Below are 19,221 nucleotides of genomic sequence, written 5' to 3' on the forward strand. Positions count from 1 at the left end.
GAGCAAAAATGTCATCCTTCCAAAAAAAAAATGGAAATAAACAGTTACATGATCCACTGAAACTCATAACAACGGACAAATTGAATCCATCCAACCCTCTATGCAGTGTAACAGCCATAAATAAAGGCTTTATGACTGAGAAGTTGTAGGCACCAATCCAACAAAATCTGATTTCTCTATTCCCTTCCTCCCACTAATATATATATACATATATATATATGTATGTATATGTATATGTATGTGTGTGTATATATATATATATATATCAGAAAATAAGGGGTTCCAGGGCAGCGATGACAGAAAGTTAACTATAGCTTCTTAAACCAGACGCCTACCAGTATTTATAGTTACACGTTCTGTGCATGGTATGTGTGTATATTACTGCACCGACTTTTACAGTTGACTTCTCAGTAGTAATGTGAAACCAAAACAACTGATGGGCCATACTTGGAATCGCTTGTGTATTTCCTGAATAAAACAAATTCAGCCTTGCCGCTCAGAAAACGACTTGGACAGCCAGTCAAGTCAGCAGTGCCAGAACATTCAAGAAATCTCCGTTAGCCTTCAGGCATCAAAATAAAGGGCTGGCATTTTTCTAAAGAGCCCAGCATGTTGGATTTTGAACACCTGGGCAAAAAGCATTGTAATGGGAGCTGCTGGGTGAACATCTGCCCCAGTTGTGGTTGCAAGGCATTTGGAAATATGGGTGGAACACACAGCAGTAGCATATGATCTGCCATGCCAGGTGAGATGCATGCCACCGTTCTCACCATGGGTAGTGCAAGCTGATGATGACGAGAGAAACAACTGCAAATGCAACCCCTCTGCCTTCGTTATTGGCATGTGTTATACATAAAATTGCACGTGCAGATGGGCCTGGTTACCAGACAAATGCGAGGTTTTTGCACGTGTATTTCTCGGGGCAAAGCCCCACCACTCTCTTCTGTTCCGATACAAGCTTAGCTGTTAACTCTTGTGTTATGGGACTAGGTTTAATTGCAGAAGTGCTTTACATAGGCACCGTTCCAAGCAAGAGGTGGACAGGAGGGTCCATCTCTGGCACAGCACTAGGGAGGATTCCTCCCTTACTTCTGTGCTCCCATGTGCGGGGGTGGGAGTGATGGTACTGACCTCTGCTATCAGTGATTGCTACCCTCCTCCTCCTCCTGGTTCAGTTGCTCTGGCCAGGGAGTGGAGTCAAAGCTTAATTAATTTGCCTCTCCCCCCAGCTGCTCTGAGGACCAGAGACTGGTTTGTAGCCTTGCTTTTTCAGCACATCTTAGATCAGTGACCCAGGCAGACCACAGCTGGACATGCATTGTAACAAGCCGCGCTCCCTTGCAGCCTTGCTCGCGTGTGTAGGTGATCACAGTTTAGCCTGGCGTGATAGCTTTGCCCTTCTTTTGCCCAGTTAACAGAGCATTGCAACTGAATAGGTCTGTCTGGGATTTATGCATCAGTGTCGTAGTATTTATCTATTGCTCGTGCAGACCTTAGTTAATGTTTTTAGAATCACCGAATAAAATAGCTGCAGTTGATGAGAACGGAGAGATGATACATTTGAGCTTTGACCCTTTGTAGCCAGACCCTGAGTCTTCCCGTTTCTGTCTGTTGTAGAGTGAAGTCATCCAATGACCCTGGCATCCCAGGGGCAAATAATATAGAAATAAATCCTCCTGCATCAAGTGGTTTGCCTCCATTGCTCAGGACAAAGTTCACACAACTTCATGTCACCTTCTGTTTCTTGCCACTCCGTTCTATCTGCACCATGCTTTAGTGGGAGGAGCGGAGGGGACAGTGTGCCCTTCAAAGTGGTGTAGGATCAGACACACAAAACAGTTGCAGTGAGTCAGGTTGAAATGCAGTAAATTCCTCCCGACCACCCTGCTTTTTTTCCACGGATATAATTTGCTCATCTCTTCATGCTCTTTTTTTAAACAGACTCAACTCCAAGGGCCTGATTACATTGAGTGCTGACAAACCAATGAGTTAATGCTCCTACTGCCCTCGCTTCCTTTAAGAGGTGTCTAAAATAAGATCATTAGTCTAGCGTTCAAGTTTTATCTAAGGAACAGATTAACCCTTACCATTGTGGCTGCCTCTGCTGCCACTTTCCTTCCCAGAACAGAAATGGGCAAATGCATACTTCCAATGTGTGCGAGTCCAGGGAAGCCTTGCGGCCCCCTCATTCCAGCCCAGCATTTTTAGTGTAGGAAATCAAAATGTTTTTTCCAGGGGAAGGCTCATATGAGCATCCACACTGCAGGATCAGACCGTGTGTTGTCAGCCAGTCAAGTCCTTAACTGTGCCTGTATAAATGGTGTCTGTGAAGTCAGTGGCATTACTTGTGTGAGCAAGTTAAGCATTTATTTAACAGATTCCAGGGCGAGCCCTCAGGGCAGGATTTGTCATCCCCCTCCCCACCTTTTTTTTTTTAAAGGCAAATGAGATGATGAAGGAACTTCATTAATATTCCGTAATAAAAGATGTCAGATTTACCCAAAAAACCTTGTCAGCCCTTTACAGTCTACTTGATCAATTAAGTCATATTAGAGCTGTAAGACAGAGAAGTTGGTTGAGTAGTTTTCTAATGAAATCCTACACAGATGGCCCTTCTTAAGGTGGTAACACCCCATCTTTAATATTCTGACCCACCATCTACTTGGTTTCACCAATAAAACAGCTCCTGCCAAAGGAAATCAAATGGGTAAACAAAAGATAATGCATTTATTAAAATAAACCTTTGTGGTGCTTAAAATCTCCGAGTGATTTAGGTGGCAGCTGTAGAGCTTACAGCCAGAGTTGGGTGTGGGGGGAAGTGGAAACTTTTAGCAGTGGGTAGTTTTATTTACAACACAAATAAGCTATTAACTCTTGCAGGGGCCATAATGACCCTTTTGTGGCTCTTTTGTACTTGGGTAGAGAATGGCCGTAGTATAAAATGCCCGTGGGTTGCCTCGAGCTCTTGTCAATCATTACCTGATCAATAAAAACTTCAAACAGGCCCCTTTTTGCTTAACTGGGCAGAATTTCTCCCTGAGTGGAATGGCTATATACAGGCACCCATGTGTCCATGGCAGCCATAGAAGGCAGCAGTAGAAGTACTTGGCTGGAAATCTGCTGGGGTTGCAAGTCCCCATCTCCAAAAAGGAGTCCTTCTGGCTTTGTTTCATCCCAAAAGGGTCTGTTCCAATTGCAGACAGAGCTGGAGGGACTGAACAAAAAACAGCGGATGAAATCTTGCAAACCTTGGCTACCACAGCACAGAGCAATGCTTGGGCTATTTCCACTTCCCCACTCTGCTTTTATGTTCTGCGGCTGACGCATAAATAAGATCAGAAAGGTTAAATTTCACCAGCTTATTTAAATAAATACATTATCTTTTGTTTTGCAAAGCTTGGCAACACAGAGGGTGTTACCTGACGAAAGACTGCGGGATTTCACTGGCCTAATAACAATGACTGTTTCATAATGGAGGAAAAAGAAAGCATCTTCATTAAGTAAATTATAACATCTGTGAGCCCAGGCTGAAACTAACTTAGAGCAGCCAGCCTATAGGATGTTCTAGCCATGCTTTCTGGTTGCATTACTCAGACAAATCTAACTATTCTGAAGCTGATTCACATGGGTTTTATATGCCCTGCCAGTTTCTGGTATCATACATGTCAGGAGTTCTCTTTCCAAACCAGTAGATTTAGAGAGAAAACCACAGTCACATTATGGACCGATAGGAAGCTAACAAGCTCTGGAGTGGATTTTTGGCTCCCGGGAGGAGGCAGCTGCTGCTGGGCATATCCAGTAAGTTGTGTACATGGCAAAGCTGAAGGGAAGCATCAGTAAAAGCAATGAGACAGGTTCTGCATTCATCAAAGTCAACGGACAACTTGCGCTGACTTCGTTATGGCAAACTCGGTCCCAGAAGAAGGCCTGGCTTTTTTCTCAGTGAAGTTACTCCTGATTTACACTGGTTATAAATGAAGAAAATTGGGCTGAGATTGGAAGAAAACCAAGAACACCTTTACTCTGGGTATTTCAGGCCTGATTTAGGACTCAAAGCCTGCTGAGTCTTCCATTAGTGCTTCATTGGGTTTGGATCAGAGCACTAAGCAATGCAAGGATTCACTTATCATATTCACGTGTCTCCACGATTCAGAAGACTGTAGGTCGTTCCAAGAGTTTGGTGATTTCCACCTACAACCCAGCAACACATGCATGTAAACTGGTATAATTCTGCAGGCATTTCAAAGTGAACAAGAACCCAACATTTGCTGCTGTGCCCTTAAGGTATAATGTTTACTTAATTCAGGTTTTAAACCGCAATTTTCTTCCAGTTCCCTCGATAGCAATGCACTGTGGTGTCCCCAGTAGGAAACATCGTGCCAGCAGCATCTCTGAAATATGCTAAAACAATCTAAATTAGAAAATGTCAGTTTCTTGGCTGATGTTCCTTTGGAGTTTCTTTTTCCTTTCTTGTGCCTCTGTAATTTTATTGGGATGACTAAATCTCTCAACTATGTTAGCAGTAAACAGAACTAATTTACCCCCTGCTTCTTTGAAACAGCTGCTGACAGCTGCACTATAATTCAATCATGGATCTTTGCAGTGCAGCAAAACATATTCATATTTTCTTCAAAGTCTTCCCCCGCCCCCCGGTTGTATTTAGAATGAGGCAGCTTCACTGGACAGTGACACGTGCCCGTTATACCAATATATAAGGCCTGATCAATACAGAAACCCTGACACTCAGCGCGAAAACTCAGCCTCAAGCAGACGCCCTTTTGATCTAGCTGGAATAACCACACAAAGGCACAAAGTTGTTGGAATATCTTTTGTAGAGTCACAATGATTTATTTCACTAGTTTGTACAAAATGCTTCTAACTGCTCTAAGAAAAGAACCAGAAATGTATACATAGATTTTGCCAACTGTTAATAAATATCATCTTAAATAAGGAAACAAATGTGTTTTAAGAGATGCGAATTTTCCTGAATGCGTGACTGAAAAGGAATTCAGAGATGATGGAAATAAATAATTCTTTTTCCACTTTTGTGACAACTATTTACATAAAAATGTACAAACAAACAGAGCCAACGTACAGCCTAGCAACAGATTCTGTCATCGAGTTAAAAAACAAAACCAAACCCCGCAGAACATCTAAGAGTCAAACACAAGAAGAAAGGGTGGTCAGCTCTGAAACTGGACTGTGCCAGTCCACTGGCTGCCAGCATTGGACACAAAGGACAATACTCATCCTTGCCCACATAAAATAATAACCCGCCCTAAACATCCAGTGTTAACTTCATAGCCAGCACCTTAGCTTCCCATACAAGGTTTAGAGACACCTAAAAGCACGCTGCATGGGGGGACGTGCACAAATACAACACGGAGTGCTAGCTACAATTCGCGTGACTTTCTGCATTTTACATTTAAAATGATGGATGCACGGAAGGCAGCTGCAGTCCGACATTTCTCAGAGATGGTTTGTCTAAGGCTATTGCGATGCAAGCTGAAAGACTACCCTCCTAGGATTTGACTTGGTAACTATAAAGTCTGATTCGGATTTTAGTCAGGTATAGCTGTGTTCATTTTAATGGCACAGGTTATATATGCCAGAGCTGAATTAGGCCTGCAGGTTCTTGGTTCGTATTTATACATATACATGGTGCCTCTGGTCTTCCCCTAATCCTGCTACCACTGGAAATCGCTGATAAAACCATTATTGACCTTAACAGAATTAGAAAAGAGAACTGGGACGCAAGAAACAAACTCCCAGTTTGTCTCCTACAAAGCTGCCCTTTTGTTGGTGGTGGTGTTGTTGTTGTTGTTAAGCAAAGCATCTGGTCTGGATTTTAATTGTGGTTTAGAGGGAAGAGAGCAATGAGTGATTCGCAGAACCCCACAACATCCTTCATCTCTCTTGCCTTAATAGTTCCTTGGTAATGAAAGATACGGGGTCTGAGTCTGAGTTGGACAACATGAGAATAAATTAGGAATCCCTCCTGTGAGGGCTGCAGTTATACTGAGACGTAAAATCAATCTGAGGAGAGAATCAAGCCCAGGGATTAAAAAAAAATGTGTCTCCCTTATGCATCTGGTCCAATAAAAGATATCACTCACAAGAATCCTTGCCTCTCCCTTGCATTGTTTTTGTAGATCTGCCTAGCAGTTTCAAAATGGGAGGCTAAGCAGGCAGGCAAAAAGCCTGGTATTTTATTGGAGAGAACTTTTTTTTTCCTGATGAAGTTCAAGTTTTGGCCATCTACGCAAGCTCCAAGAACACAAAAGCACTTCTAGCCAGCCCAATTTGTGATTGGGCTCGATGGTAGGAGCTCCCATCCACCCTGCTGCCACAGTAGCTTTAATTTAACTTTAATTAGAGATATTTGATAGCTTTTGTGACCTCTGACTTCAAAAAGATCAACCAGGAGGATGCCTTCTGGACGCTAATTCCTGTAGCCTGGTTTAGATGCTTTGAAACTGGCAATAAAATAAGCATCGCACAGAAAATACTGACCCGGGAAACTGTCTGGTCTAGTCCACAAGAAAGATTCAGGATTCAATCCTCCAGATGCCAGCTCCAGATCCAGCACCACACTTTGGGCTTTCCGCACGTCTTTGGCCTACAGAACTGCAACATTTTTGGGGCTTTATTTAGCGCACCCTGAGATCAATGGATGTTTTCCATATGGGAGCAGGATTTTTGGCTTGCCTTTCGTAATAGTGTAACTATTGGAGATGCCCACCTTAAGAGCTGGGTTATATGTTTCCAAATTATTTCCTATTTTTGGAAAATGTTATTCTTAGCCATCTCAGTCCATTGCAAATTCAGGTTCCTGCTGGTAGCCAAAAGAGATCTGTTTGCCCTCTAACACCAAAATTCAACATCAATCCAATCTTTTATTCTTTGGAGTTTATTTCTTTCAGTTCCTACAGTGAGGTTTCTAGATGTATTTGTCCTTTTGAGTCACTTCTTCCAGAATATAGGTTCTGCTAGTGCAAAATTTCATACTGGAAGTTTCACGTGTTTAGTCTTTGCCTCTGCTTATGAAGAGGGCATAAGCAAAAAGGATGGAGTTAATTCTCTAACAAAATATCTGTTTCTCCAGGTATGTTTCATTCACTCATTTTTATTGTGAACAACATGTTACAAGAACTAAAAATGCTTATTACTTTGCACGCACTCGCACCACAGATAGATTTGTTTAAAAGAGATGTTTATAATCAACTCTGGTGAGTTAGTCATCTTCAGAAAGGCTCCTCTGCAGCAGTACGTAGTGTTTGCAACCAATTGTTTTAGGCAGACTGGTTTTCCCATCGGTTCAAAATCGGTTCAGATGTCACCTGGATCCAGAATTTGTCCTATTATCTCCTACCGATTCTGCCCTGTCAGAAGCATGATGCCTGCAAACTGTTTTTACAGCAATCCGAGGCCGGAGACCTAAACTTTTTGCTTTGCAAATCCATATAAAAAAACCCTCTTTACAAATCACTCTTTTTCTTTCCTGCAAACCTAATGGCAGCCGCAGGCCCGTACTACCATGTTCCTGTATTTTTTTAAGATAACGTTGGAGCTGTCATCAAAATAGAGCACTGAGATGGCATTGAGTTGTGTAGGAGCACAGCAGGGCTTTGGCACAGTCTCTGGGTTTATAAAGTGAACCTGGGGAATGAAAGTAAATGATGTTAAGATTTCTCTCCCTTCCCCTTTCCCCACCCCCACTTGATCTGTCTTGTGCAGACTTTTCAACACACAGGTCAAGTATACGTGCTCTGATGTGCTGTAATTACAGCACGTCAGAGCAGACTCAATCGATCCTGCTGGAGCGTGGTAATTACTGCACTTCAGCAGACTCCAGCACCACATGTATCAGCGTCCCGTTGCTGAAAAAGGTGGTGGGAGCACTTTAACTAAAGCTCATTTGATAAGCTTTAGTTAAAGCACTCCCACTGCCATTTTTCAGTGTGGGGATGCTGATACACGTGACACTCCAGACACTTTAATTCGGGGGGCTCTCCGAGCCACTCTAATCAAAGCACCTCTCCTTCCCCCCTCTCCTGGAACACATCTATAAACACGCACACATCCTGCATCTGACTTATGTGTGTGAACACCCTTATGTACACATTCAAAGGATTAGCTTGACAAGCAGCACAGCCAGGTCCAAAGTCATAAAGATCTATTCAGGGCCTGATAAGATTCTTACTGTGAAACAGGTTTTATCAGCAAATGCCAATTTGTCAGCCACCACATTTTTGTGAAACTTTGCTGGCTTTATGATACAGTTCTGAGGAGCTGCAGGCCAGTTTCCAGTATGGATCAACCTGGTTTCCTGCCATCTCAAGGCACGTGATGGGTGGCTCATCCCTATAGCTATAACTTCATCAGCCCCTTCCCAGTGGCCCCCACGTTAGGCAGATGCCATGAATTTTTGATCCAGAAATGCTTACCTTCTTACTTGCCCCCTCAAATCCTTTCCCTCTTCTCCAGTGCCATTTGTCTTCACTGGCAGGTCCCTTTACACTCATAGAGCATGTTAATGCTTCCAACAAGACTGGGTACTCCCAAGCCAGCTAGTAATTCAAGCCACTTGGCTAGACCAGTTCAGCCAGGTGCTGCAGGTATTACAATGCTTTAATGTAGACATCTGCTTGCCTGCTAACTCAGAGGCTTCTCCTTTGCATAACATTTATTCCTGTGCAGCAATAACCTTCAGAACACAAACTGAAACTGCACCTACCAGTGTCTGCACAATAGCATGGTTTGTTGCATTCATGTATGAGTTCAGTGGGAAGGCACATTCTCCTTCACAGTAATAAGCTGCATAGCCCTCCGGAGCAATTATCCAGTCCTGGATTAAATTGAGGATGTTAGATGTGGAGGAAGGATAGATTGGTATGCACAATGACATGAAAACGGCAATGAAATTCACATCTCTCAAGTCAAATACATAAAGAGACTCAAAAAAAATGTGTGCCACTCCCCATGAAATTACCTGCCCTGGCAATATAATCCGTTCTTTGCACCTCTACAGCTCCCACTTATCCTGAAAGGTCTCATATCACTTTTCAAATTGCTATACACAAAATATCAACAAAGACTGGTCCATTCAGCTTGGAAATGTAATCACTACTGGCACATAGAGTTGGAGCTGCTGAGCAACACCTAGGGGAATTACAAAAGGCGAAGGATAGAACATCCAGTTGAAGCCACAGGGGGAACTGAAGAAAGAGAAAGACTCAAGTCTGAATTTGGCCACATCTGAGGTGGTAAACATTTTCAGCCAGTCTTAAACTGGTCCCCAATCTGCAAGATTTCTTCAGTACAGTCAGAGGCCCAGGACAAAAATGTGGTCTTTGGGGTAACGCTACAAGTAAAAATATGAATGACTGCAAAGGGCTTTGTCCATCCTACGTGCAAGCAGAGAAACCTTACCTGCCATCCAAGATCCCGGAAGCTGACGTACAGCTCATGTTTTTTACAGGCTTGCCTCTGATCACTGCTGCTGTTTTCTGAGTTGGAAAAAAGTCAAAACCAGGTGAATGCATACTGGCCAACTGAACGCATTAGTGCAATTTCACAATGAAAGCAAAGCTTACTAAGACTACCTCCCAGAGCTGCTGAACCTCCCCAGCACTGACATGTCCTGGCAACATCACACTCTGAATGAGACACTACTTGCCTCTGCAGGTCTGTGCTGCTTTCTACCATTGGTCAGCTTTTTTTTATCATTTTCAGGTTCTTGTATTTTAATTGTAAGGTGCCAGTTGGATTCAGTAAGTCTAAACCACCTACCTGGCTTCCTGTGCAAAGCCCAGGAAGTCCTGGGAAATGAATTTGTTTCTTCAGGGCTTCCTTTGACCTGTGGGAGCTTCTAGTTGGTAAAAAACAACTTTATTTTTTATATGCATCTATGATATAGCAAGAGAACCAGAAAGACATGCAGGAAAGGGCCTCAGAGAAAGACCATGCTTTCTTAATGTATCTGTACCTTGTATTTCTTTGAGTTATCAGCTACTGACTTAAATTCCCTTTGCATGCTCTAAAAAGATGGTAGGACCATAGGAGAATGACTTGAAATCTATCGTCCCATGTGTTGCAGCCATATTCTGACTGCAAATTCAACTGGTGATGAGCCCCATAGAAAAAAGATAAAAGATGTTGGTTCAAATGAGCCCAATCTTAGGTAAGCTTTAAAGCTGGACTCAAACTCCAGTCCGCTGTTTGGATTGAACCACCGAGTTTGGCAGCTGGAGAAGTGCTCTTTTAAACTATGCCAACTGGAGACAACCAGCCACCAACCATGTTATCTTTACAACCACATTTCTGACTGTTTATAGAGGTGAGAAGTTCTGTTATCTGTCACACACCGCAAGCCATTCAGTCCTGGACTAATTGCTAAACTAGCCTGGGAGAGATTTTATACAGTGAACTGCACATTTTCTTGTGATGGAAGAATTTGGAAAAACAGAGTCAGAAATCCATGCTCTCTTTAGAACGGATTTGCCCAACTTGTGAGCTTGGACATGCAATGCAGGGCAGGGCAGAGAAGAAACATGGCATCAGGAAGGAAGGAAAGAAACCACCCAGGGACTGACGAAGCAGATAAATTATGAGGAAACTTTGCAGCCAGAGACCAAGGTAGGGAACTTGTTCCCCCATGCTTCTATTGACTCTGCAGAGCTAATGGCAGCAAGGGAAGTCAGCAGCCATGACCCACTAAAATAAGATGTGTTGGTTAAGAAGATACCATTCTATGCATAGGTCTCTAGCTAGTCCTCTTCCCATACAGAATATATGTATGTGGGTGCATCTATACGTTCATTAATGCGCTTTTTCTCTTGAGCATTAAACTTAGTACCTGTCAGCACTTTTACAGGTACTCTGGGAGTGGAGGGGGCAGTGCTTTAATAAGAGTGGCTCCAAGAGCTGCTCTAATTAAAGCGCCGCTGCGTCTCATATAACAGCATCCCTGCGCTTTAGAATGGCGGCGGGGGTCCTTGAACTAAAGCTCATTTGACGAGCTTTAGTTCAAGCACCCCCACTGCCATTGTTAAGCACAGGGACGCTGTTACGTGAAGTGCAGGAGGCCACTGGAGCTCGATTAATCGAGTCTGCTCAGACACGCTGGAACTCCAGTGCATCACAGCAGCCTCGGTGCTCACGTCCAAACACACCTTCTAATGTGAGGTACTAATTAAATGTGCATTAGGCTGCCCAACTGCGCAGTATGAAAGCGCATGCTTTTTTAGTGACACTTAATGTGCAGTAGCCTAAGTTAACTGCACATTAGCATGCTTCTTGCTATCATGCTCTAATAAGCAGTAAAATAAGCTACTGCACATTAAAACACATGTGTAGATATGTCCTATGAAAAATAGATCTGCCTTTTTGTCCATTCAGATCCTGTACAGGATAGATGTAGTCCCCAGGATAAGGGATGAAAAAAATGTGCATGTCTACTTTGGTCTTGCACATGAAAACAGATGAATGCTTTGCATGTTTATGATGGAAAGCCAGGGGGCCTGCTCCAGACGCACTGGAAATCAAGTCAGCTGGAGCGTGTAAATTGTCGTGCTTTGGCAGCCTTGTGCATCGTGTGCATCAACGGTGCAGCATGCCTCCGTGCTGAGAAAATGGTGGCAGTAAACTTTGCACTAAAACATGTTCAATGTGCTTCAGTTTAAAGTGCACCACCACCATTTTCTCAGCACAGAGGTGCACTGCACCACTGATACATGTGACGCCAGGGCACTTTTAACGTGGCTTGCTAATTAAAAGCTCCCAGCACCACATTGGAAACGCATGTAAAAATGCCCAAGGAGCCCAAAATATTCAGAAAGAAGGAAGATTGTCCTTATCCAGGAAAGAGATGACAGGATTTTGGAATGATTAGTGAAGGGCTAGAAGCAAGACATCTCAGGCTAGAAGCAAGGGTGCATGCACTGGAGGGAAGCAAAGCTAGCAGAAGTACTAAAAACCTACAGAGCACGTTGGCCCTGCCTCATGCAATCTCTTACACATCCATACTCCATCAACTTCCACAGAGTTAGCTCTCCATTTCAAGCAAGCTAGCTGTTCATTAACAGAGGTCAGAAACCGTCTCAGTGTTATGAGGCACCTAAAACTTGATTCAGAATTTTATTTTAAATATCTTTCTTAAAATTCTCTCCACCTTACAAAGCTGAGACTCCCAAATGATAGTTTTGGTCGTGCGAGTGAACAGTTGCAGTAAAGCTAGGTGGGAAACATATTTCCCATCCTGTGAAAATTTTGGAGACTTCCAAATATTTTTCCATCCAATTCAGAACAAAAAATACATCTCAGAAACCTCAGAGCTCACAGCCCAACAAATCTGTTTTCAAGCTAATTGAACTGTTTTCTCAATTTTGATCATTTTAAATTTTACTTCATATAATTAGAGTTCAAATTCCCAAAAGTTGTTTGAAATCAGAAAACCGGATTTCTTTTTGTGTGTGCATGCATGTGTGTGTGGACAATATAGTCACTGTTTAAATTGCTTTTGAGCTAAAGAGAATTGTCAAAACTGACCCTATCTTGTAAGGAACTTCAGTTTCACTCAAACAGTATTTTCTAATTCCCAGCCACAAATACTCTTTGGTAGGGCTGTGCGAAGCTGCAGTCCCTGATTCAATCTGGTGGATATTCAGCCCAATTCGGTGGCTGAATCTCCGAATCCATATCGAATCAGGACACCCTTTAATCTCTCCAAATTAGTTCGGAGAGATTTGGATATAGACAGCTTTAAATGTCTTTTCTACATATTCTAGGTAGCAGGCGGCTTATGAATGCTGTAATGCTGGGGCTCATCGAGCGTCCCACAGGAGCGCAGGGGGGTCCACAGTGCACTTGGCTTGGCAAACGGTGCCTCTTGGGTCTGTAAGGGGCACCTGGGCTCCCCCGCGGCTGATCACCAAGCTCCCGCATGCTCCCAAGCTCCCCACATGCTCTCCGGTAGACCTGAAAGTGGACCGGAAATATTTCTGGTCCACTTCCAGGTTTGCTGCCAAACGCACAGGGGGGGCCCTCCCCGCACTCCTGTGGGATGCTCCATGTGCCCCAGCATCGCAGTATCCATGAGCCACGCTGGTACCTTGAGGTATGTAGAAAAAACATTTAAAGCTGTGTCTGTGTCTGAATCGCTCATTCTCCGAATCAGCATTGAATCTTTGGATTCTGATTCAGCCAAATCAAAGCGGGGACGGTGATCTGAATCAACAAATTGAATCACTGTTCCCAATTTGGGCTGAATCCAAATCTGAATCGAATAAGGCCCATTTCACGCACCCCTACTGTTTGGGCCTGCCATGGACATTGAGAAGATGCTGAATGTACGCAAGCACATAAGGAAAGCAGAGAACAAATTGCTTGAGCAAACAGAAGTTGTCTCGTTCTGGTCTCTACCATATATTATGTGGATATTCGGTACCCAAGAACAAAATCCTCCTGTACCTGCAACGTTGGACACCCGAAAAGCTTCCTGGTTCTTTGGTGCTTTTGATCGATTCTGGCTCCTTTGTTTGCCTCCAGTGGAACGAATGCTGCGGAGATGAACCTCTGTGGCTTTGAAGAATGCTACTGTAAAAGGCTGCTTATTTTGTGGGCCATGTCTTCCAATAAGACCAGCCAACTTGGGATTGATGCTTTGTCCTTAACAAAACAGACAGAAAATCAGTCCAGTAGCCTAACAAAAGCTTTCCATTTCCAGTGACAGGAGTGACAATAATATGAGACAGAACTGGCCAATACTACTTCATACACAACATTCCTAGCTGATATCTATTTGCATGGATCAACTGAAGGACTGGACCTCAAATTAATAGGCAAAGCCACTTCTAACAGGAACAGCTCAGTACAGCTAACTTCACTTTATATCCGCATGTAAAAGGGAAATAAAATGTTCCTACATTTAATTATTTTACTCTAAATCAGCGTTAGCATTAGCTTTTGCCTGAATTCTTTAGAGGGGTTTCTTGAAGTTCACCAACCTATAATTTGAAGTGATCCTATAAAAGGAACCATAAAGCTCAGCCCATAGGGGCACTAAATTCCCACTGGAAGGTTATTAACTTAAAATAAAAATGCCTTGTATTAAATGTTGACATCGTTCCAAAAAGATTGCACTTGAAAATAGCAAATAGTTCAGATCTGTAGAGACATTTTGTTTACTGCTACATTTGTCCTACTGAATTGGATAACCTGGTTATACATACATTGGTTATTCATTGTTCCTTTATTACGCAGGCATTTTAAATACATTTTTGTTTCAGTAAAAGCTACCTGACTGATATAGCTGGACGCTGAAGCCCACTATTTACGAAAGAGATGAGGCAGGACTAATGGCAATGACCCTACAAACCAGGGCCCTGCCAATTGGTTTTGACTCAATTGTGGATGACCCCTTCCAGAGACCACTTCAATTTCTATTGGCACCCAGGCTCAAAGTCACTGAGATGGAAAGGAATGGTGTTTAAGGATACTTCATAGGATTATAGGAAAGTAGAGCTGAAAGGGCCTACACAAGGTCCTCTAGTGCAGTGGTTCTCAACCTTTTTTGTACAAGGACTCATTTTTAAGCATTGATGGCCAGTCCTGACCCAGTGCCCCCACCCCAGCCCCTCAGTGTGTGGGGCAGGGGGTGGGTATATGGGGCAGAGGGAACTGTGCCAGCCTGCAAGGGAAAAGCCACCGTTTCCCATGTTTTGCTTCTTTAAACAAGAATCCGTTTTAAAGTTTGTTGAGCCATTTTTTAAATTTGTTCTCAACCCTTTCATGAATTCTTGTGATCCGCATTTAGCTTGCGACCCTCTGGCTCAGAAATGCTGCTCTAGCGTCCAGCCCCCCGCTCAAGGCAGGATCATCCCCAATTAAACTGTCCTCGTCAAGTGTCTGTCTAACCTGCTCTTAAAAATTTCCAGGTTGAAGACGCCACAAAGCACTCAAGTGTGCGCAGAGCTCCAAGTACAGACTTAGTCTCATTGAAGTCTATGAAACTTCTCACAGGCTTAACAGCTACCATGTGTTTTACTGGCTCGAGGCTTTATTTCCTGTCCGAGAACGAGTTTAAACCGATCCAAGCTGGGATTCATGCAGTATCCCATTGAGTCCCTATAAGCAAACCTTTCTGTTTTCCACTATCACTTCCTTTAAATTATTACCATGGTTTTAAGGGGGTAAATCATTTTACCTGTACCACCTTGCTCTCAAGTATCTTAACAAGATGGATCCAGCTCTGCTTGGGTGACACAGTGGGCATGCATGAGTATATCAGAATGCAGAATTTGACCCGTGAACAAATTAATGGAGAAGGGAACTTAAAAAAACCGAAAAGTCACCAGGGCCATGCGGTGACAAAATATATAAATTTTAAGAATGCACATTTGTTTAACTTTTATGCCCTATTAAAAAAGACATTAAAATATCCTGTGTGAGACTAGCACCAGAGAGGCAGTATGTTCCTCATTAATGAAACTGTGTGAAAAAGCCCCACTTGATTCCAGGCATTTATTTCAACTTCTTCATATAGCCAGGGACCAAATATCAAGGAAGAATGTGGTTATGTTTAAGGGCATTTGTCTAGTCCTAATTAACCAATTATGTACTTGTCTCAAATGAAATAGAGCCATGCTTGCAAATTGGAGAGTGCAGCCTATTTATCTTTAAGAAGTTTGCCTTTTTCTGTGCTGAGCAAAACAGGATATGAAGCAATAAGTAATAGGCAAAGTAAACTTAAAGAGATGCCTGTTGTCCCTATGTATTGTCAGGGACCGAGTTTAGGTTGACAGCATGCCTGAGGCTAATGAATCACTTTAGTGTTTCCCTTGCTTGTTGCTTGAGCTTATTTTGACTTTCTAAGAGTAAACAAATAACCTCTAATTCCCCCCTAGTTCCTCTCATGGAGAAACAAAGCTGGCATGCTTATAAAGAGCAGTTAAGTGAACTCATCTATTTTGTAGCTGGACAGTGTGTATTATAACTCCATCTTTTTACTATCTTACTTACATGCATGGAGAGAACCGTGCAAAACGATCGGTACGCATTCGCAAACCAGGCACTACTGACTAGATTTCCTTTTTCATTATTCACTTTAAACTCAGGCTGTGTCTGCTGCACGGTTCTGCTTTGTTCACAAGCATCTAGTTTTGCGTCGAAGTCCTGAGGTGTTTGCAGGTGTGCAACGATCTGACATAAAATCCAGGTGTAACTCCCTAGCTCTGTAATTAACATGCAGTCGATCTGACCCCAAAAGAAACGTAGGGATCGGAGAAGGGCTTGCCCTTGCAGCTCACCATAGAAGGGAACGCAAACCCGAAACTGGGGAAAGCAATACTGCAAAGATTTCCTCGTGGATTTAATTTTAAAATGCGAGGTCTAGTGTCCAGGGGGTTCCATTCTCGAGAATGAAGCTGGCCCCAGAGCTTTGAAGAAATACGTCACTAGTTTTTCATCAATGTGTTTTGATAAAGCAGGGTATTATTTTCTAACATAGTCTTTTTTGTTTGCCTGATTATCATATGTTTATGAACTCTGAGAGAGATTTTCAAAGGCACATTTGGAAATTAGGGCCGTAACTCCCACTGGAAGTTGACTGGAGTTATGCAACTAGCTGTCCCCTGTGCCTTCCCTGAGGAGACAGGCTTGTTCGTAGATTGATAAGGGTCTGGTTTTGATTGTCTACCAATTTACTGTGTCTGAGAAATGACCCAAACACTCTTCACAGTTTTAACGTTCTATTCTGTGGGGGATTCTGAAAATCTAGGTCTGGAATCCAAAGTCTATTAAGTCTACTTATACTCCAGGGTAAAATATCCAGAGTTCACACACCCTTTTGTACACTCAAATCATGGTATGTGCACACACCATTGTGTATGCATATGGTCTGGGGTGTTTCCACGTTCACAATCGATAGTGAAAATCAGCTCTATAGCCTATTCATGAACTAAAAATGAAGGAGAAACTTCCTTACTTACTATAGTATTGCACATTTACATTCATTTTGAAGGTGCACATTTTCCTCTGAAGGACATAATTTCTTTCGTTACTGAAATTGCTGTGATCCTGTCTGCTGTTTATTTCACAGATCTAAGAACAGAGCACCTCTTTTTGTAAAATCCAGTGAAAATTTCTCATGTTTGTATATATAAATTTAATTGGCTTATACAATATTCAGACTTATTCTCTATGAAGTTACAACTGGTTTAGCTCCTAGTTCTCTTTCATACACTCCAGGTGTGCCTACATGTGCACTTATGCCAGCTTAAATTTACTGCGCAGTAAGTTACTGTGCAGTAAGCAGGAATAAGTTTATCAGGGGTGACCACCAGGATCTGGGGGAACGTTTGTTCCCCAGAGCGCCCCAAGGGATGACTAGGTCGAATGGTCACAAACTCCTGCAAGACCGTTTCAGGCTGGACATAAGGAAAAATTTCTTTACTGTCCAAGCCCCCAAGGTCTGGAACAGTCTGCCAGCGGAGGTGGTTCAAGCACCTACATTGAACACCTTCAAGAGTAAATTGGATGCTTATCTTGCTGGGATCCTATGACCCCAGCTGACTTCCTGCCCTGTGGTCTGGGGGCCGGACTCAATGATCTCCCGAGGTCCCTTCCAGCCCTGATGTCTATGAAATCTATGAAATAAGCTCATGTCTACACATGCAGGCATTAAAGAGCATTAACATTGTGTGTGGACTAACTTGGTACTCAAGTTAGTCCCAAGTTTGTCTACACACACAGTGTTACTGCACAGCAAGGTGTCTATATGTGTGTTCTTGCACAGTAACTAATCGGTCATAAATTTGATACCTACATGATATAGGTATCAAATTTACGCTCAAGTCAGAGTAAATGGCCATATTTACTGCACAGTACAGGTATGAATGTGTAGATGCATGCCCCTACTGTGTAGTAATTTTGGTTACTGCACAATAAATACACACGTGTAGATGTGCCCTCCTTCTATCAAGGTTTCTTTGCTTCCTACAGCCCTGATTTTAGTCTACATAGAACTTGCTCAGAGGGCATGTCTACACAAGATGCTGCTGTGCAGTAGTATCAGGTTACTGCACAGGGAGTGTCTTGTGTAGATGTGCCCAGAGTATGGAAAATATTTCTAGACTGCAACTGTTCAGCACTAAATCCTAGCAACATAATTGAAAGACTGAGTAAAAAAGAACCATCCTTCCCCAAGATATGTGGCATGCATTTTCTAGTACCACAGGCATTATTGGCAATTTAAGCAATTTAAAAATTTTAAAGTACTCATTGGATTAATTCTCCCTCTTCAGAAAGAGAAAAGTCTTTGGAGTTCAAGCAGACTCTGAAACATGACTGAAAATGATGTGATAGTCGATTATACTCCATGAACAACGAATGCAAATATTTTCCTTACTGGAAGAATCTTGAAATCAGTCAAGACCAGGGGTGGACAAAATGTGGCCCAAGGGCTGGATGTGGCCTGCCAGGCCATTCTATCTGGCCCACGGGGCCCCTCAAAAATTTAGCAAATGAATATTTATCTGCCCTGGGCTGCTTGTCATGCAGCCCTTGATGGCTTGCCAAAACTCAGTAAGCGGCCCTCTGCCCAAAATAATTGCCCACCCCTGGTCTAGACCAGTATCCTGTGTCTGCTAGCACCTAGTACCAGATGCTTCAGAGAACAGGGTCAGGCCTCCTTGATAGACAGGTGTGAAATAACCAGCCCACTATGCTAGCTCTCATCTGGTCTGTGACTGTGCAAAATTAGTGAATTGTTTACAGGTGTAATAAGCATGGCTATTTGATTGGCGGATTCCTGGTAAATGTGTACACAAAATACCTAGCCAGTAAAGCATTTAAGCAAATACCTACCTTTAAGCATCTCATTCCTTGCACAGATATTTAAAGTTACATACATACTTAACTGTTTTAATAGACCACAGAGAGGTAGTTAGCTGTGTTAGTCTGAAGCTGGGTAGAAGTCAAAGTAGATTTGCACTTTATAGACTAAATCCGAGATGGATTGCATAAGCTTTTGTAAGCACCAGGCTTGCTTCATCAGATGCTATGAATGGACTGAAGGGCCTTCAATAATGATGATGATTATAATAATAATAGACCACAATGTAAATACACAATTGTTTTGAAATCAGTTGTCATTTTCATATTTTAAATATGGACTGACAACATTGTCTTTTTATTGTAATAACTTTGCACCGTTAATCAAAT

General features: G+C 42.7%; 1 protein-coding gene across 1 annotated transcript in view; it reads right to left on the minus strand.

Annotated features, from left to right (window-relative positions):
* Nucleotides 1-4,814: 4,814 nt before the first annotated feature.
* The window catches only part of BMP7 (bone morphogenetic protein 7), a 54,265-nt gene continuing 39,858 nt past the window's right edge, over nt 4,815-19,221 (minus strand). Inside the window, exons 4-7 of the mRNA XM_019548171.1 lie at nt 13,471-13,668; nt 9,433-9,509; nt 8,738-8,848; nt 4,815-7,659 (exon numbers count right to left, since the gene is read on the minus strand). Of these exons, the coding sequence (XP_019403716.1) occupies nt 7,510-7,659; nt 8,738-8,848; nt 9,433-9,509; nt 13,471-13,668 (536 nt within the window). The 3' untranslated portion in view covers nt 4,815-7,509. The remainder of the gene's footprint in view (nt 7,660-8,737; nt 8,849-9,432; nt 9,510-13,470; nt 13,669-19,221) is intronic.

This window comes from Crocodylus porosus, unplaced genomic scaffold, assembly GCF_001723895.1.
Source record: "Crocodylus porosus isolate Cpor-Errol unplaced genomic scaffold, CroPor_comp1, whole genome shotgun sequence".
NCBI lineage: Eukaryota > Metazoa > Chordata > Crocodylia > Crocodylidae > Crocodylus > Crocodylus porosus.